Source organism: Poeciliopsis prolifica, unplaced genomic scaffold, assembly GCF_027474105.1.
Source record: "Poeciliopsis prolifica strain line A6 unplaced genomic scaffold, Auburn_PproV2 SCAFFOLD014, whole genome shotgun sequence".
Classification (NCBI taxonomy): domain Eukaryota; kingdom Metazoa; phylum Chordata; class Actinopteri; order Cyprinodontiformes; family Poeciliidae; genus Poeciliopsis; species Poeciliopsis prolifica.
In genome coordinates, this window is record NW_026562389.1 from 8,757,954 (window position 1) to 8,778,086 (window position 20,133).

General features: G+C 36.8%; 3 protein-coding genes across 4 annotated transcripts; all 3 read right to left on the minus strand.

Moving 5' to 3' along the window:
• Nucleotides 1–499: 499 nt before the first annotated feature.
• Nucleotides 500–10,751, minus strand: LOC129366153 (uncharacterized). Of its 2 annotated transcripts, none has more exons than XM_055039839.1 (12): nt 10,689–10,751; nt 8,688–9,435; nt 8,460–8,540; nt 8,297–8,350; nt 8,056–8,154; nt 5,800–7,663; nt 4,458–4,538; nt 3,770–4,048; nt 3,098–3,196; nt 2,108–2,404; nt 1,841–2,005; nt 500–1,352 (listed from the first exon to the last, which is right to left on the minus strand). In XM_055039839.1, the coding sequence occupies exons 2-12, from the start codon at nt 9,396–9,398 to the stop codon at nt 1,048–1,050; spliced, it is 4,035 nt and encodes a 1,344-aa protein (XP_054895814.1). In that variant the 5' UTR covers nt 9,399–9,435; nt 10,689–10,751; the 3' UTR covers nt 500–1,047. The 2 variants fall into 2 exon arrangements, with proteins under 2 accessions (XP_054895814.1, XP_054895813.1); XM_055039838.1 differs by having other exon boundaries at nt 3,089–3,196.
• A 1,727-nt stretch (nt 10,752–12,478) lies between these two features.
• On the minus strand, nt 12,479–18,649 carry LOC129366150 (nuclear factor 7, brain-like). The gene is made up of 2 exons (XM_055039835.1): nt 18,207–18,649; nt 12,479–14,743 (listed from the first exon to the last, which is right to left on the minus strand). The coding sequence occupies exon 2, from the start codon at nt 14,516–14,518 to the stop codon at nt 13,100–13,102; it is 1,419 nt and encodes a 472-aa protein (XP_054895810.1). The 5' UTR covers nt 14,519–14,743; nt 18,207–18,649; the 3' UTR covers nt 12,479–13,099.
• On the minus strand, nt 16,352–18,219 carry LOC129366151 (E3 ubiquitin-protein ligase TRIM35-like). The gene has a single exon (XM_055039836.1). It carries the CDS (start codon nt 18,063–18,065, stop codon nt 16,848–16,850), a length of 1,218 nt encoding a protein of 405 aa, XP_054895811.1. The 5' UTR covers nt 18,066–18,219; the 3' UTR covers nt 16,352–16,847.
• Nucleotides 18,650–20,133: the final 1,484 nt, after the last annotated feature.

Genomic DNA, 20,133 nt, shown 5'->3' on the forward strand with positions numbered 1-20,133 from the left:
AAATAAATTATTCAACGCTACATTTAGCTTTTTTTAATGTATACATTATTTTTACCTTAGGTATGGGCCACTACAAGATGACCTTGAACTGAGAAGACAAACAAAAAAAAAGTACCCTGTATGATTCAAAGATTCACTTTGTGGAATCTTTAAATCTACAAAATCATAAATGGATAGATTTTTATCTACAAGTAACTGAAGACAGTTCACAACTGGGCCATTTAATGTGGTATTCAAAGGCCACATTTACACAACTACAACTTTTGGTTGTAGTTATTTACAACTATTTATTTAGTTGTAAATAATACATCTAAATCAGCACAGAAATGGTTCATCAGTTACAAACCAAAATTTCTCACACGGCTGTTTTATACCATAAAAAAAAACCCTACATAAAAATAAACTTCTGTGGGCTGAGCTTGGTGGAAGAAGGTTGGAAAAGTTTTTGATATATTCATTATTCTATGACAATAATAAAAAAAAAAACCCACTAAATATACAATGGTGAAAACTGATTTGTTTATTATAAAAATTGTAAGTGCACAAAAGTTAACTACAGGGTTGAAAACAAGACCGTCCAGTTCAGTTTTTTAGTCTAGAAACGTTTACAATATTATTAAATTTGTAAGTGGAATTCAAACAAAAAAACAACACACTGTGATGCACGACAACCTGTATATGAAAAGCAAAAAACTTTTATCTTCGAAATTAAAATTATGTAAACAAAAGTGCATAATTTAACTGCTTTTTAATTAAAATAAAAAAAAAATTACTTTTATAGAATGATTTTTAAAAAAAAACATACAGCAATCTAAACGTTAATCTAGGTGGTCTCCAACTCTAGTCTTGCAACATTTATAACAACAGACTAATGAAACCCTTAACAGAAACAGTTATCAGATTTTTTTTACCCCAATCCAACAAAGTACATTAATAAATAGATGGGAATTAGACAAACAAGATACAAACATAAACTAAGTACTTATGTAAATTGATGGGAATGGACCGCATTTTTTTCAAAACATCTGTTAGAACACCAAAGAACACCTACAACTGCTGGTCCTGTCCAGAACTCTTATGAGGCTGGCCCTGCCTGGATCTTTTGGTTTTTGAAGCGGTCCCTAAAGAGCCACTCTGTCGCTGCAGAGAAGTGATTCTGTTCCTAACGTAGTCCTTCACGCCTTTCCAACAGCGGTTCTTTAGAGCGTGAGGCTCGGCGTCGAGGCACCGAACGCAGTCGTCTTTCTGAGGAATCTTTTGCTTTGTGATGAAGTTCATCAGGTGTTTTTCTACGGCTTGGACCTCTGCTTCGTTCCACATATGTTTGGATTTCTTTTGCAGACCTGGAGAGGCTGAATAAACCAAAACGAAAAGAAATAAGCTCTAAATATAATAACTGCGCTGTTATTAAGAAGAGTACAAAATCAATCTTTCAAATTAGAGCTTTAATCATCTTAAAAGTTAATTGTGTTTTAAAACCTTGTTTGTGATCTGAGGAAAATTTTGGACATTTTTCTAGCAAGTATGATTGCTCCCATTTGAATAAAAGGAGAGAAATGATATTCATTAATCAAAATATGGTGAGATGAGTTGAGAGAAACACTTGTGATTCTTTGTTATTCTATTTGAAAATCACTTTCAACATAATGTTCAGGAAATGAAGTCCAGCATTTATGATGCGCTTAAAATTTTGCTACGGACACCTTTTGTTGACATCAATCGCATAATTTGATGTAGTTCACAGCTAACATCATAATGCCAAAAAAGGAGGTTATCCTCTTTGCCATGGTGCTACAGACAGACTATCTGGGTAAGATGGGATATAATTCAGTACAAATACCTTTTTCTCTTGTTCTGCGGGGCTTAGCAGGAGCATTCATGCTGCAGCTTGTTGTTGCTGCATGAGTTTGTGGTAGAAAAAGATTTGACGAACCAAAGCTGCAACTGGAAAAAGCATCCTGATGCTCTGGTGCAGGTTGTTCTCCACTTGGAGGTTGTAATCCCCCTGGTAAAAAAAATAAAAATGAAATAAAGTTCTTAGTATTTACAAGAATGAGCAGTTTGTTTAAGAGTGCTACGTTTGTTTTTGTTGAAAGATGGAAATTACTCATTGAGTTTTTCCTAGAGCTCTGTGATGTCCTCTTCCTGGACTTCTTCTTGGTTTTTGAAGGCGCTTTGGAAGATCCACTCCGTCTCTGCAGAGATGTGATCCTGTTCCTGACGTAATCTTTTATACCTTTCCAGGAGCGGTTCTTCAACGCGCATGGCTCGGCTTCCAGGCACCGGGTACAGTCGTCCTTCTGGGGAAGCTTGTGCTCTTCAATAAAACGCATCAGATGTCTTTCTACGGCACAAACCTCAGCTTCGCTCCATTTAGGTTTTGGTTTGTGGAGCGAGTTTGAGCCTGGTGAGAAAAAAAAAAAAAACTCAAATGATTTAATTGATTTATTTTTTTTATCTTCTAGTGTTTAATTAACTTATATGTTAAATAAAATGGGAATTAAAATAAAAAACTAACTCCTGATGTTTTCATCCACCCAAAAAAATCCAATTTGTGCTTAGATAGACATTTGAACAGTTATGTTGCATTTTATCCAACTTTTACGTAATTTATATGAGACATGAAAAAGCAGAAGACACAGTAAATCCGAATGTAAACAACGGCTGAGAATTATATTTATGAACTTATGAAAGAAATCTGTTCGACCAGAGCGCATACTGCGACTTTACTCTTTTGACTTTATGACTTTAATGTCATACTTTTTTTTTTTTTGAATTTGCGTGGCCCCAAATACTCCATTGGAAAAGTTTCCAGTTGTGCAGCAGACACATAATCTACATTTAAAACCTGGCTGAAATGTTCCTGGCTGTTGAAGCATTCTTTAGTTATTTTGAGAATAATAAGGTACTTGCACAACTGTATTAGAAATGCAAAAAATAATTTCTGATTCTCAGTTGAAAACATATAAGCTTAGAAGCAGTAGTATGAATGACTATGCAAAAAAAAAAAAAAAGCAATATCAAAACAAAAGCTGATTTTCAGCAAAAGAACTGAATTGAGCATCAAGACCTGCAGTGTGAATGTTACCATAGTTACCGTTTCCTTTCTCGGACATTGAGAGACCAGATGCTGAACTGGGACCTGCACTGGACTTTTCTCTGGCTTCCACTTCTCCATTTGGAGCCTCTGATGTCACTGAAGATCAATCAATCAATCAATCTAATTTTATTTGTATAGCACATTTCAGCAAGACATTTCAAAGTGCTTTACATCATAAACACAAGAACACAAAGTCATGCAACATATAATAGACAATACATTGTTACATATTACATTTCAAAAACAATTCTAAACAGGTGTGTTTTTAATTGCGATTTAAAAGAAGTCAGGGTTTCTGCTGTTTTACAGTTTTCTGAAAGTTTGTTCCAAAGTTTTGGTGCATAGATGCTGAAAGCTGCTTCTCCTCTCTTGGTTCTGGTTCTGGGGCAAAGCAGTCCAGAACCAGAAGACCTGAGAGGTCTGGAAGGTTGATACAACAACAGCAGATCTTTGATGTATTGTGGTGCTAAAGCGTTTGATTTATAAACTAACAACAGTATTTTAAAATCTATTCTTTGAGCTACAGGGAGCCAGTGGAGGGACTTTAAAACTGGTGTTATGTGCTCTATCTTCCTGGTTCTAGTGAGAACGCGATTCACCATATTTGTCTTTAATCACTGCGTGTTGCGCAACAGAACATAGATATTATCAACAAAATACAGATGTTACCAGAACTCTGCCATGGCTTATGCTTCTTTTTAGCGATTCTGCTCTTTGATAATTCTTTGGAAGATCCGGTTTGTCTTCGCAAAGTTGTGATCCGGTTTCTCACGTAGTACTTCACACTTTTCCACGAACGATTCATCAGCGCGTGCGGCTCGGCCTCGAGGCACTGAACGCAGTCGTCTTTTTGAGGTATTTTGTGCTTCTTGATGAAACTCATCAAGTGTTTTTCTACAGCCTGAACTTCTGCTTTGTTCCATGCACATTTGGACTGGCTGTGCAATCCTGTGAAAGGGAAAATATTTTAAGATGGGAGTCCTTAAATTTATATGAAATTAGATATTACTGGAGCCCCATCTGGAGTTCCCAATTGTGTAACAGACACATAATCTACATTTAAAACCTGGCTGTTAAAGCATTCTTTAGTTATTTTGACAATAACAAAGTCACTTGCTCAACTGTATTAGAAATGCAAAAATTAATTATTGCTTCTCAGTTGAAAACATGAGATCAGGTTCTTACAGAAAGTAATTTAATTGCTTTTTTTATTTTAAAGCCTAGTTTTCATTTTCTGAGTTTCTTCCTGTTCGGCTTTGACATGTTTTTTTTCTTACTGCAAGTGTTTTGAATTTTTGAATAAATATAAAGCTAAATAACATTCTAGGAAATCATTGTGATTATTACACATAAGTACCTTCAGCCTTCGAGTTTTTTAATGCATCAGGCATACTGCAGCCAGTGGCTCCTCTGCGCTGCTGGTAAAACTGCAGTGGCCCTGAAAACAGTGACAGAAAAACAACAAGACAATTCTTTAAAGGCTTTTTAATTCCCAATAACATTTTATCAGTTTTATAACTGATTTCATTGTTATTTTTATATATTCGCAAAACTCTAAATGAATTACTTATTCATAATTAAGTTATTTGGTAATTATTCTTTTAAATAAGAATAATTAATAAAATTGTGCAATGTTTTTATTCTATTTAACTAAATGCCATTTTATAAATAAGTCAAATTTCATAGTCTCTTTACAGTGAGACCAACTGAGCATCAAAATCCAAACCAAAGTGAAGATCAAAAGATTTGGTAGTTTCTAGTCTAAGCAAATTTGTGCATATTCCTGTTTAAGTAAGCTAACTGGAAGTATAAAATAGATTTTAAAGGAATTTGATCTAATTTCTGTGGTATGTCCAAATTTGTTTGGCATTTTTGTCAACTATTTTTAAATTTACAAGTCTAAAACCAGCACTTTTTTTTTTAAAGGCTCGGAGTCGACTTAACAAAAATGTATTTTTATTTTACATTACCAAGTGGTTATGTGTTTTTAAATCTGTTGTAGTTAAGCCAGCACTTCATAATCAGAAATCTGCTTCACAATTGAAAACCTTCACATATGTAGAAATTAAGTTATATCTCCTTATTCTAACTAGGGCTGAAACGATTAATCAGAATTATTCGATTATTGAAATCACAGTTAACTACTTTATTGTTACATAATTGCACATAGACAACTCAAGACTATTTGCCAAAAGAACAGCAATAATTAAGCTAAATCTGTACACAGATTATATGCATTTTGCACCTAAGAGGAAAGAAAAATTTTAAATAGTTTAAATACAAAAATCTAAGTGGCATAGTTTTAGACACTTTTTGTAGAAATAAAATTTCCTTTTAAATACATTTTGCTGTCTAGTTATTAATTGGTTAAATCAAAATATAATCAACAAATCAGCCTTATGTGATATTATAGTAAAAATGTTTCAAGTAGAAAAGATCAAATGTTGATTTTAGAAATATTTTTAAGAGCAGATGCAGCTACATGGCTACAAATCAAGTTCAAGTGTTCACTGAAGGAAAACTGTTATTGCATTTTATTTATATTTGCAGCTTTTAATGTATATTGCACAAAAATGTGCCAATTGTTTTTTAATCCAATAATTGATTAGCAAAATAATAATTAGCTGCAGCTCTAATTCTAACATTGGATTCACCTGCCAACTTAATGAGTTAAATTAGCTCAAAAAGTGAAACATTACCTTCAGACTCCATGACAGAGTCATCACACATTGTGTCGTTGATTTGCCGCAGAACTTGGATGTCACTATTGGGGCCCAAAACTTGCTTGACCTCTTCGTCATCCAGATTAAGGAGCTGAAGCAACGGTGCAAAATGCCTGCGGATTTTCATCACCACCAGGAGAGAGGGGTTTTCTGCTCCACATTCTTTGACATGACACTGAATGCAGGATGACCCTTTCTGAGCAGTCAGCGAATGCTGCCGGGAAAACACGTACGGGTTGTTGCTCAGAATACCACATTTTTCTCGAACGCTGATCAAAAACTCCATAGATGACTCAAAAGAAGGCTTGAGGATGATGGGCACGACTCTCCCACAGTTCCCTCTGATGGTAACTCTGCTGAACAAACCACACAGTTTTCTTTCCAGCTTTGTGACGGACACGTCCATGTCGTCACAGACATCTGATCGTATCCGTGACTCAAAAGCCGCCAGTGAAATCGACGCCACCTCTCCGGGAAGTCTCCTGTTGAAAAGAATCGTCCGAGCCAGAACCACCCTGGCCAGAGCCGCAAAGTTTTCTGAACAAAGGTTCTCGCGAAGCTTCTTCTCTGCAGTGTGATGAGCTGTTTCCAGGTGGTAATAAAGACGTTTCACATCTTGAGCAGACGGCACTTTGTTTGCTCTTTTCTTCTGCATGTCTTTAATATTTGATAACGCCACTGAAGACACATACTTAGTCCATTTTTTGTCGTACATGGAGAGGAATATTTTGCATGACTCTACCACTTTGGTGTCACCAAGGGTCTTGGCATTGTTCTGTACGATGTTGCAGATTTTCTTAAGATGGTAACCAAGCTTGAGGGCAAGCGACGGTGTGTTGTAGCGTTTTTTTTCAGGGTCGTATTGCCCCATCACCTTCACAGCAGACACCACATGTTTAAAGTTAGAAGGCTTAAAGAAATCTTCAAAACTCTTCATAGGGGTCGATTTTTGAGCCTCGAGCAGAAGTCTCGCAACATGTCGAAGGTTTTGTCTTGCGTATTCATGCTGTTTTGGATGACTGATATATTTCTTAAACATTTGCTCTCCATATTGCAAAATAATTCGGTTTTCCATGACAGTTTCAGATACGTTGTCATACACCATCACACCAATGAGGTTCTTAAACTCCTCACTTATACCTTCACAATTTTTAGTCAAAAGCGCACAGTGTGATACGACTCGCTTTGGTATCTCCTGTGAGTCGTCTTCTGTCTTAAGATTTTCCCTGCACCTTTTCATATGGAGGTGGATGCTTCTTTTCTGATAGAGTCCATGACAATAAATGCAGGGAACAAAGTCTGTTGCTTTCGGAGAAGTTGTAAGTCGACCTCGTACGACAAGTTTTCCCTCCCCTGTCTTTAAAACATCTTTGTTGTGTTTGAAGTTTCCGTCGTTTGTTAGTTTTTGCCATATCTTTCTTCTTTCCACTGAGTTGGCAGGATACTGAAATACAACGGCAACCTCGAGCCTGTCGCTGTGGACGTTCGTAAGATGCTTTGACATTTTGGTCACCGGTCTTCCACAAAACAGACAGTAATTTCTCTTGGTGGTAGAGTGTCCATTCTTTGCTTTGGAAGTTTCTATCTCCACCTTTCCATACTTCTCATTATCTTCAGATGTCTTTGGTGAAGAAGGGGTATTTTCTTCCTCCGACAAAGAATCGTCTGAATTTTCCTCCATTTTTACTGTGTCATCCTCCTGACAGCTGGGACTGAGACAATCCTCAGAGTCGGCATCGTCCTCAGACTGGGAATTTGAAAAACTGACTTCACTTTGAAGCACATAATCAGAAAAAGCATCAGAATCCTCTTCCGACGCGCTGCAACTTTGATCCATTTCCTGAAACATAAAAGAAATATGGAGCAAAATGAATTGCTAATTTAAGAAATAGATAATAAAGCAGAATATTCCATCTCAATTCATCCATTTTCTACCTAAATCAATACACTGCAAAAACACAAAATCTTACCAAGTATTTCTAAAGCAAATATTGCTGCATTCTTGAAATAATACAAAACAAACTTACAAGTAACTTTTGAGAGATACAGGAGTTTGTTTTCAGTCAATAATTACTTAATATTGATTAAAAATACTACTTTCACTGGCAGATTTTGTCACTTAACTAGGCATTTATCTGTACATGTCCACAGATACAAGGTTTTTGCAATAATCTTTATGAAACAGCCTTTGTACAGGTCATGAACAAAGCCTGAAAGTAAAACGGTACTGACCTCAGATCCAGCTGGTGACAATGGAGATGCTGGCACCGTGTCAGAGAAACTTTGTTTATCACAGAGTGAAGGTGAGGAACAATTTGCCGCAGGTGGAGACTAGAAACAAACAAACCCCAATAAAAAAAAAAATCTGTGATAAAGAACTGGATCTATAAACTTTAAAGAAACCAGCAGGAAACAGTTTACAATGAATGTAGAGCTGCTTGTTCTTAAGTGGTGGTTAGAAAGCATAACTTACCTGAACATCTTTGTTAGAAGGTTCCTCTTCGTCATCTGAAGGCATTGACTCCAGCTTAATAAGAAAAACAATACAAAGTTAAAACCACCCATCATCTTTACTTGAAACTGTTGAAACCTGGACAGAAAAAATAATAACTGTATTTTAACCTTTGCATACTTACAAGTTTATCAAGGTTTTCCAACTGTTTAAGCAGCTGGGCACGCTGATTTAAAATGAAGGAACGTCTTTGCTTGCCTTCAGTCTGAAAACAAAAAATAATAATAAGTACACATGTAAAAAAAAAACAATCCTCAGTGGTGCTCAATTCTTTAAAATAAAGTTTTCTTAAAAAAAAATAAAAAAAACTGTCATCTCATACAGTTTAATGGTTTAATGATCACATCCTTACCGAAGGCGGACAACTATTCTCCTGCAACGGTGGTTTGTCGACATGACCAGTTTCTCCTGAAGGTACCCACTGATGCTGCTCCGTGGAAATGGCTGATTCAGAGATGTTTGCGTAGTTATTGCCATTATTTTGTTCTCCAAATGTTGCTTGAGGCATGTTAACATTCGGCTCACATGATGAAAAATCAAAGGACTGATTTTGAAAAGCGTGTGATAACTCAAGACCAGGCAACTGAGATTGACACATTTTGTAATTGGTTGTCTGAAGAAGTAAATTCTGGACCTCACAAGTTAGCGGACTCTGGTTTTGCTGGGAAAGAGCCGGTGGAGGGATTATTTTTGCCTGATGTGTCGTCTCCAACCCTGAAGGTGTGTAAAGAGTTTGTGACTCAAAGGTCATCCCATGAGACGCAGCAATGATGGGAGGGTTAGAAAAAATTGAGTTGGAAGAAAAAATGCTGTTCATGTTGGAAGCCTTTAACAAGTTGTTGTTTCCGGAGGACAAGCTGCTCAGATCGCTCATACAGCTCTGATTGGACGTCTCCAGGTGGCCAAACAATGATCTCTGGACGGAGTCGGAACCCAGACTGAGAGGCTGAGAGTTAGTGTGGATGTTCATGGGGAGTCCTTGAGCTGAAGTAGTGGACCAGCCATTCTGGTCCAACCATGTTGGACAATGTATGTGGTTCTTATTTGCAGCAGAGTTGTCCATCGTATTTCATGAACATCCAGTTAGTTGCTTGAGTCTCCTATTTTATAGCGATGAGATGTACAAGAAAAAAAGCAATTATAAGTTTAAATTATCCACATACCTTTACAGTAAAAACAGCTTTTTGAGTAACTGTAGGGCAAAGTTGAGTATCACTTGAGTTCATCTCAGACTCAAGTCACCTGATAATTTTCCTGACATGGCAACATCCTTTCTCCACATTTATAGTTTTGCTTCTAATTAAATCAAAGATTTTTTAAAATATAAATTAAGTCGTCTATTAGTTATTCTTTCCAGCTATTCATATTCAAAATATCATTTGATTTGATTATTTATTCAATAAAAACAACCAAGCATTTTTTATTTTTATATCTGTTCCTAAATATATTGTTTAACCAATTGTTTAAAATGTACTTTTGTTTCCATGTAAATTGTAAAAATATAATTTAATTTAGTTTATTTATATTGTGCCAATATGAAGACATTTTCAAAAAGTAATGGCACACAACAATCCTGAATTATTATTTAAACTAGTTTAAAAAGTTTCTAAAGAAACGCTGCAGATTGCATCGGGTCAATGATTTCTGTTCACTAGACAAGCACATAGCAACAACCACTTGCAATGTGTTGTTGACTTTGCATAAATCCCTTATAATGAATATGCATGCAGCAACACTAGAAAGCAAAAGTTTAATCCAGTTTTGACTGGATTAAATATTTGTGACACATTTCAGCTGCCACCCTGCATGCCAATAATACATTTGACCACAAATACAGTAACTAAATTGTTAGCGATAATTGTAATCAATATCCAATGATTGTAATTACTAATGGTGTTGCATTGTCATTAATAAAATTGATTATCGCTCAATAACATTTGAACTTAGCCCCCTACCTCTTTATCCTGCAAGGTTAACCGGGTAAAAACCATTACTAAATGGGAGCTACATTATATCCCTTGCTAAATGTTTCCATTTTCAAAATAAAAATTCTTTCTGAATTTCAGGTTCTCTTAGTGCAGACTTTTGTTCTTTTTTTCTTTTTTTGGAAACCTGATATCATCACTTGATATTTGCAAGAAACAAAGACCTAATATTCAAAGTAAACATAAACACACTCATCCATCGCGCAGGTGTCTGTTAGCTAGCAGCTTTGGTGAGACGCTAACTGCACGATTAGCTCTGAATATTTCTGAGCTGATAAACACTCCAAGTAGAAAAAGCTAGAAAAAAGAGCTGCTAAAATTAAGTCCTGTTATTTTTGTAAAAAGTAATTTGAACACTAAAAACATACCTGCGAAAATCTCGTGAGGTTTTTTTTTTCTCACTAGCTTCAATATGTCATTTCCGGTTGATGGCATTATTCTTCTTCTTCTTCTTCTTCTTCTTTTTGTTTTATGGCGGTTGGCAGACAATTTATAAGTGCATTACCGCCACCTTCCAGACTGGAGTATGGATCTGATGTTAATCCACTATAATCTTCCCATAATACTGTACATGTTCTCCTTAAAAAACTAAAAATACTATTAAAAACTACATCCCCAGATTATCTTTGAAGCAAATCCATGATATCCAATTTATTTTTATTCCTACTTAATTATCTAATGAATCCCTCCCTTTCCTGAACGTACTTACTACATTCTAAAAAATATGATGAATTGTTTCTTAATTTCTACAATAATTACAAAGACCTGTACTATATTTATTCATTATTTTAAGAGTACTGTTTAATCCTGTATGTCCAAACCTTAATCTAGATATAGTATCATCTTCTTGTTTACTCCAATTACATTTCCTGAATTCCCCAACTTTTTTTTTGGATGCTATAATAAAATCTTGTATTGCTTCCTCTATCCCACTGTTCCTGCCATTTCTTCTTAATATACATTTTACTCATATTTTTAACCTAATTTTTGCTTATTTTAATATTTAAATCAACAATAATTTTTTTTGCTGCATTTTTAGCAAAACTATCTGCCAGCTCATTTCCTTTTACTCCAATGTGGGCAGGAATCCAAACTATTTAACACGAGAGCTATAAACCTGTAATCTCTCCTCCTTTAATTATTTTCTTTTGCTCTTCCAAGTTTTCTCCAACAGGGATCCCTGAAATCACCCTTTACTCCTCTTTCTTCCCCCACTACCTTTCTTTCCAACACTTCTTTTTTACATACCATTTGTAGTTTTAATGCCTTATTATTTTGCTCAGCATTCTTACAAATAATAATAAAACTTTAGCTAGTTCTACTTTCTTTAATCCATTTTACAAACTGATAGGACTTAACCCCAATCATACACTGTCCAGCCTTAAATTTTAATATTACTTTAAAGTCTTCCATTATTATTTTCTTTTTTATTTCAACTCTTTCTTCCTCATCTTTAAGAGATCTTCCACCGGTAATTTTGTCCCCTTTTTAACCTTATCTTTCCCTCCTCCCCCTCTTCTAGTTTCTACCATAAACCATCCTGTGTCCATATTTTCATCTTCTGAACACCCCCCACTACAACTAGCCATCTCGATCCACTCACAGTCCAGATTATGCCAAAAAAAAACACCTTAGAAATCAACTTATTACTCGCCAAAATAAGCGCCACTTTCAAAAATCTGCGTTCTCCAATCACCAACAGGCCTTCCCCGCCCGCTTCAAATATGTCATTTCCGGTAGACGGCTTCTTCTTCTTGTTCTCCTTCGTTTTGATTTCAAGTGCATTATCGCCACCATCTGGTGGAAAGTGGAACATCGTCCATCCATCCATTCATTTTGGGGGGACAAAATGAATCTACGTAGCCGAACGTAGACAACAACATCAGTAGTCTACAGACTACTTGTTAACAAGCTAAAGTCCAGGTGCAGACATCAATGGAATGCAGTTATTTTTATTTATGTACATTTTCAGTAAGAAGTGACAAATTCAGCAGTGGAATTAGTGCAAATATGAGTATAAAGTTACTTCAGTTTTCATCTTTACAGATCCGAAGCAAAATTAAAATAGAAAAATTACTAGCTTGCATCCATCTGGTTTTAATTTTTCAACCTTTAATAGTAAAATTTTAACTAAACTCTAATTAAATAAAGCCACAAGAAACATTAAAATTTTATTTATTTCCTCAGTATAGGAGCTATAATATTATTATCAGTGAACAAATTTACTGAACATTATCCTACACATTTCAATAAGATAAGATAATAAGATAAAATAAAAGAGGAGACACATACAAAACCCAATAATCCAGTCACATTTAACAACAGTAAAGTATCAAGTTTTGAGCCCTGACATTAAATTAAACATCTGAATCCCTGATTCTTCTTCAGCAAAAATAATCTATACAAATATTAATCAAAGCAATGCAAAGAATTTCATCACAAACACTTTGAAAATCTCATTATGGCCTTAAAATGAAGAACGGCTTCAACCCACCACAACAAACTCATACACAAACAAAACAAAATAAATGTTTCATATTAAGAAGTGAAAGTTATTTTTTATAAAATAAAAAGCTAGTAAAAGCTCAGGAATTTTAGATATTTGGAAAAAGCTTTTTAAAAAGTCTACTGCATTTCCCCATTTTATTTTTAACATTTTCATATTTTTATGTTTTTATTTAAATAAAAAAAAATTGTAGTATTTTATGTTCAGATGTAGTATTCACAGACATATTCTGTTTTCTGATGGAGCATACCTGTCATACTCTGGTTTTATTACTCAGGGAGACACTTTACAAACTTTAACATGAGATGTTTTCACCTCGCCGGCTTTTCCGATGCAGAAGTATGGAAAAAGTTTCTCAGTGAAAGTGTCTCTGTGACTGCAGAGGAGACTCCTGTCCTCGCAGTTGTAGAAGGACACCTCTCCCCCATCGTAGTCCAGATGGATTCTGATCCTCTGCGGATTCCTCCTGACTGTCACCGCCTTGCCTGCCCCATTGGAGTATTTTCCACCGCGATGCACCAGAACTAAAACTCCAAACTTCGCTGAAGCAAATGTCTCTCTCTTTCGGTCGAAGGACTCTTTAACCAAACCAATTATCCAGTCAGGATGGTCTCCCACCATCACCTCCCAGCTGTGCTTCCCTGAGCCGTAGCCTTCGGAACCGAAAACGTTGGCATACTTGATATTTCTCTCTGGGTTGTCAGGAAGCTGCTGCCATGTTTCTCCACATTTAACACCAATCAGATCATCGGTCAGATAGAGGCTGGGGTGAGCAGTGTTTGGATCCAGAATGACGGGACTGTAGAGGGCCTTCCCCTTCATCTTCTCCCAGACTCTGAAGGACAGGTTGCCCAGGTGTTTGGCCACATCTATCAATGCTCCTGGAATCACCTGTGGGTCTGGCAGTGACCTCTGACTTCTGGCTTTGCTCTGAGTGGCTTTATAGGTGCTGAGGAATGGCAAGACAGTTTTGCGGAGATCCTCTTCAATCGCGTAGATACTGTCTGTCAGCAAAGAGATCTGTTCCTGTATCCTGCTGAGAAATCTGTTGATAGTCATTCCCTTCTGCTCCTCTTCCTGCCTCAGAGCTGCCAGTCTGGACTCCTCTTCCTCTTTCAGAAACTGGTGGAGCTTGTTGAACTCTGCCCTGATCTGACTCTCAGTCGTCAACACCTGGATTTTTAGGTGTTCTGCCATTTCGCTGTATGCTTTTTCCGCCTGCATGTTCCAGTTCCTCTTGTCCTGCAGAGACTTTAAATCAGATCTGAGCAGCACCTTCAGCTCGTTGATCGCCTGGTCAATCGGAACCACTTTGTGGTTTTGGTGGAGAGTGAACTCACACATGTGACACACAGCTCTCTGCTCATCTTTACAGAAGTATTTTGGATCATCTGGATGAATGCTACACACCACTATTAGCTTCTGCTCTGGTTGGAGCCACGGGGATGGTTCAGGCGCTTGTCTTCCAGCAAAAGAGTTGGCGAGTTCCTTCAGAGTGTAGTTCACTGAGAGGTTTTCTCTTGAGGATCTTCTTCCACAAATGGGGCAGTTTTTGCTCCTAGATTCTTGCCAGAATCTCTGCAGACAGCTGGCGCAGAAGTTGTGGCTGCAGCTCAGAGATACGGGATCTTTCAGTGTCCCAACACAAACGGGGCAGCTCAAATAACTTTGAAAAATAGCAGACTCAGCCATCTTGTGTTGTCTTCAGAAAAAAGGACTCACAGATTTGTCTGCAGAGTAATATCCTGTAAATGTTGAGGTTGTGTTGCGATGATGTTCCTTTGACGGTGGATCGGGTCTGTCTGTGGGGAGAAACGGTTGCGTTGATTTTACTTCACAGTGACGTGTCACCAGTCAGACAAGTTGTGTTGTGTAATTGCTTTTCTTTGTTCATCAAATTTCCTTGTACTCTGAAAGCTGAAAATAATACAAAACAAATTACATTTTTACATTCATAACATTTCTTCTGTTCATTTTTACATAAGGACATTTCGAGGTTTAGAATCTCAAAGTTTGTGCTAAATTTTACAACCATTCTACATTTAAAGAGTTTGTTTCAGCTCACCATAAACAGGACAAGCAACATTTTTTCCTTTAGCCGTCCAGAGAAACCTGTTCTTCTTTACTTTCATTGTGAATGTTTCCATCTTTGTGAGGCATCAGGTTAAATGCTGAATCAAGAAGCAAACTGTGAAGCTTCAATAGTATACTTGAGAAACTATAAAACATAGCGACATCCACCTTTTTTCTCAAGTTTACATCCATTCAACATGGGCATAAAGCTGCAGTATTTAACTCTTCTAAAATATACATGTATAGAATATTCTATATTTGAATATATCTGTATGAGACAAGACAATCAGTGAAGACACTGACTAGTTCTAACTAAAAATAATTAGTTAGAGCCAGGAGAAAGGTCTTAGCTCTGCATGTGGCGCTGCTCATCTCCCCCTTTCACTCTCCGTTTACTATCGTAGTAAGTTTTTTCTCTTGAGGATCTTCTTCCACAAATGATGCAGTTTTTGCTCCTAGATTCTTGCCAGAATCTCTGCAGACAGCTGGCGAGAAGTTGTGGCTACAGCTAGCAGAGGCTTTCATAAATGCTAATGCTAGTTAGCAAGGCCACCACAGGATAAATGGTTTTCCTGTGGTGAGTTGTTTTTGTGTCATTAACACATTTAGCAAAGCATTCACGAGGTTGATTGACAGCTGAAACAACTGTCTTTAATTGGTGTGCTCCCCAATTAAAGAGCATGAAAACTGTTAACATCCCACTTCTTCACCTGGAACAATTCGCTGACTTAGAAAGATTTCCAAATCAATCAGATTGTGAAAACATCTGATGTCCACAGCCCTCTCAGGTGACTCCTGTCGACTTTTCTAAGAAGTTGCATTACATTTCTTCATTCTTCTGTTGAAATATCTTTTCATCTACAGTTGTCAAGAAAACAACAGAAAGTTTTACGTCAAAGTTCTTTAGATTTGTATTAGAAGATTTTATCTACTTCAACAAAAAAAAAAAAATTCCAGTTGAATTATGGATCAAAGTTCAATTTTACTTTCATCAGAGTCCATTTGAGAAAACCTTTACGGCCCAAATGTGGAGAAAAAACTATTTTTGCCCCTTGTTGATCACATCCAGGACATGAATGAAATATTTGTAATTTCTTCAGTGTTTCTGAGTTGTGTCCATCGCTAATTTCCTTGAATTTTTTTGTTTTGTTTTTGAAATCTCACTGATTCCCCAACAGCTTTTAAAATAATTAACTCTATTTATTGTGTCATTGAATCCCATATTTCAGGTAAGGTATTGACTGCTCATAACCTCTCAACTAACATATTAAAAATTATTTGAACTGTTTTTCTTAATCTTGCAATCATGCTGGTATGCTATCAGAGTTTTAAATCTGTCTATTATAACTGCTGAAGACTGAAGAGTTGTTTTACTAGTGACTAGATTTTCTATAATAGTAAAATTTGAAGAATAAGCTTATGAAATCAAGTTGCTTCATAGACCAATCCAAATCAATTTTATTCATAAATTACATTTTAAAACAATGTATTAACCAACACGCTGTACAGTACTAAAACAGATCAAGAAACCAAGAAACGAATGATAATAAAATGTAAAAATGAAAACACCATAAACAGAATACCTTTTAAACAAAGACTGTTTAAATAAAAACAGAAACAACTCATACTGTGTCAAAATCCACTGAAAGTAAGAATGAGTTTTAAAAAAGACTTAAAGACAGCAAGAAAAGAAGCAAACAATGTTTCTGTCTCCATATTGGGACGTTCACATACAACATAAACATAAATGAGTGGATCCCCTGTGTAAACTATCTGTGGTTTTAGATTTTTTTTTTTGCACATTTTCTATGTAAAATTGAGTCGTCAAAGTCTGAACATGTATGGTATAATATTTAACATTGTAACTGATGTCAACATGTCTTGTTTTCTTCTCAGAAAACAACAAAAAACAATTATTTTCAAACTTTACGCTCTGTTTCTGTGATGCTTAAAAATTAATATTAGTTGTACAGACTTTGATACTTGTCGGTTCCACATCTCCTGTTTTTCCAACACAAAAATAAGGCAAGAGTCTCTCAGTGAAAGTGTCTCTGTGGGTGTGGATGTGACTCATGTCTTCAGAGTCATAGAAGGACACTTCCCCTCTGTCATAGTTCAGCTGGACTTTAATTTTCCTGAGGCTCTCCTTCATTGTGACGATGTTAGCTTCGCCATCTGTGTATTTTCCGTCACCATGCACTAAACACCAGATTCCATATCTGGGCAAAGCGTCTGTCTCTCCCTTCCTGTCCACAGACTCTTTGACCAAACCGATATTCCAGCGAGGATGATCTCCAACTTCCACTTCCCAGCTGTGTTTCCCTGAGCTGAAGGCCTCAGAACCGAAAACATTGGTGTAGTTAATGTTTCTCTCTGGGTTGTCAGGAAGTTTCTCCTTTGTTTCGCAGCGTCTCACGCTGGTCAGATCGTCAGACAGAGAGAGCCATCGGCTGGCAGTGTTTGGGTCCAGAATGACGGGACTGAAGTGGACCTGGTCCTTCATCTTCTCCCAGACTCTGAAGGACAGGTTGCCCAGGTGTTTGGCCACATCTATCAGAGCTCCTGAGACCAGCTGTGGATCTGGCAGTGACCTCTGACCTCTGAGTCTGCTCTGTGCGGTTTCAAAACTGCTGAGGAACGATAGGTTGTCTTTCTGCAGCTCTTCTTTACCAGCAGAGATACCATCTGACAGAGAGATGATCTGCTCCTCAATCTTCTTTATTTTCTTTTTTATGATTTTCTTTTTCTGCTCCTCTTCCTCCCACAGAGCTGCCAGTCTGGACTCCTCTTCCTCTTTCAGGAACTGGTGCAGCTTGCTGAACTCTGCTCTGATCTGTTTCTCTGTAGACGACACCTGCTTTGTGATGTGTTCGGTCATTTCATCGTATGTTTTCTCCATTTGTTTGTAATTCTCCTTCTTGTCCTGCAGAGACTTTAAGTCAGATTTCAGCTGCCTCTTCAGCCCACCGACTGCTTGTTCCATAGGAACCACTTTGTGATTCTGGTGGAGAGAAAACTCACAGACAGGACACACAGCTCTCTCCTCGTCCTCACAGAATAAATGAGGAACCTCTGGATGTTTACTGCACAGCCCCATTTTAGCTTGATTTTTCCTCTCAGATGAAGTTTTCTGTCTTCCAGGTAAAGAGTTAGTCAGTTTCTTCATCTTAAAATTCACCCTCTTTGCTATTAGATCATCATTTTAGATGATCTTCTTGTTTTTAAAGACAACAGATCTTGAAGAAAATTTTTAAAAAAATCAGTTTCTTCCTGTCTTTTGTTCCAAAGCGTCAGTATGTGGACTCACCATTAAAGTTTCTTTTCCGCTCTCACTCAGGTCCAGCGTCTTTTTCAACAGCGATCCACCATGTTGTGATGCCGTTTCATCTCTGTTCAACAGCAAGGATAATTCCTGTCATTCTGTCTGACAACTCAGAGACGTTTTACCAGTCAGACAAGCTCTGGTGACACCGATAAATATTTTCTGCCTCTTTTGTTCCTGTGTTATTCTCCCTGTAATTAAAGCTGCTATTTTCTTTAACCATTTTATTGAATGAGAACAGAGAAAAAGAAGTAAAAAGAATTTGCTAAGAGGCTCTTTGTATGAAAAAGGTGTGTGGTTTGGTTGTTGAAGGCAGAGGACATTTCATTCTCACTTCACTATAAACTCGATAAACAGCATTTTTGTCTTACGCTCAAACAGTGAGCTGGTTTCAGTGGGTGGAGATAAGAATGTCAGTTAATCCTGTCACCTAAATGTGAAAATTAAGTATTTTACTATGAAGATTTTCCTTCATAGTAAAATACTATTTTCCTTCCATAAATGAAAGGAAAAAATGACTCAACTCTAACACAAATCAAACTCTATTTATTTATTTACTCATTTATTTCAGTCATTTTTAACCTTTCCACACATTAGTCAAAGAGAAAAAAACAAACAAGCAAAACAAAACAAATAAAATACAAAAACAGCAGAAAACTAAATATTTAAATTCCTGCCAATGCCAAGAAAACAAAGCATGAGCCGAAAACAGCACAAGTTTACAATTCCATCACTTTTTTACATGTGCAGCATCATCATACTGACTGAAGGTCACTGGGTTTGTCTTCAGGTGTTTCTGTTCGGGTGGCAACAGCCGCATTCTGAACTTTGACTATAATATGTAAATGATTTTCAGCTGGTCAAACATTTCCTTCTGCTGGAACTGTCAAAGTAACCAGTTTGTTAACTTACTGTTTGCAGTGACTAAACTGAGAGTAAGAAATGAAAAGCGCGACAGGCTTTTCACAGTTCATAAGGTGAACGTGCAATCAGACAAGCAGCCAGCCGCACCCTGTGGAAGCGTTCACTAGTCAGTTTAGCTAGAGAAAACAAGATTTACAGGAAAAAATACACACAAGCCAGAAAAGCAATGAATCATTCAGCAGAAGTTGTAAAGTCCATTTGGTGTCAGTTCTGCAGTGTTTTATCAGTGTTTGTATTTTCATTTTGTATTTCTTTCATCTTCTTCTTGTTGGGGCCCTGCCCATAGCATTAAAACTGACTGAGCTGTCTCACAAAGATAGAAATCTGTCTCTGCCTCACACACATGACAGTTGACCTCTTTAAACTACAATTCCTGAAGGTTAGAACTACAACATGGCGGAACACTCAGTGCCAACAAAAGAGGTCAGAGCTGATTGTCAGAACTACAACATGGCGGAACTGTCAGTTACTACTGAGGAGGAATGAGCTGGCCTTGAGAATTACATTGTGTTTTGGCTTTTTATAACTGATTTTAAGCAACCATTGTTACACACAGGATTAGTGTGGAAATTTTAAATTAAGTTTAATGACAATTTCAAAATAAAACCTTGAATATTTCTCTCAGGCCTTTTGACGGCATGGCGGAGAACAAACTTTACGGCAGCCCTGAGGTGCAAACCACTTCAGCAAATTGAAAGCACAAATGTAAATGACCTTATTAGTATTTTGTGTTTCTTCATTAAAAACGAGTATTTGTTAACATAAGAATTTATGCTTTTATTTTGAAAGGATTTGAAACGGAAGAGTGGTGAAGTGTGACGCCAACGTTAGACAATTAACTGACAATTAACTGCTGGTCATCGCGCAGAAAGAGAGAGCGCTCAGGTCGGAGTAAAGCTAATGAAGGTGTGGTTCAGATTAGGGTATATAAAGTCAGTTGGTTGGCGCTTGGTTGATGGGGAACAAGGTGAGAGTTTTTTAATATGTA

Coding starts and splice junctions, on each gene's coding strand:
- LOC129366150 (XM_055039835.1), bottom strand. CDS start 14,518: ATGGCTGAGTCTGCTATTTTTCAAAGTTATTTGAGCTGCCCCGTTTGT.
- LOC129366153 (XM_055039838.1), bottom strand. CDS start 9,398: ATGGACAACTCTGCTGCAAATAAGAACCACATACATTGTCCAACATGG. Junction 7,664..8,055: donor TGTCACCAGCTGGATCTGAG/GTCAGTACCGTT, acceptor TTTATGTTTCAG/GAAATGGATCAAAGTTGCAG. Junction 1,353..1,840: donor CCGCAGAACAAGAGAAAAAG/GTATTTGTACTG, acceptor TGGTTTATTCAG/CCTCTCCAGGTCTGCAAAAG.
- LOC129366151 (XM_055039836.1), bottom strand. CDS start 18,065: ATGAAGAAACTGACTAACTCTTTACCTGGAAGACAGAAAACTTCATCT.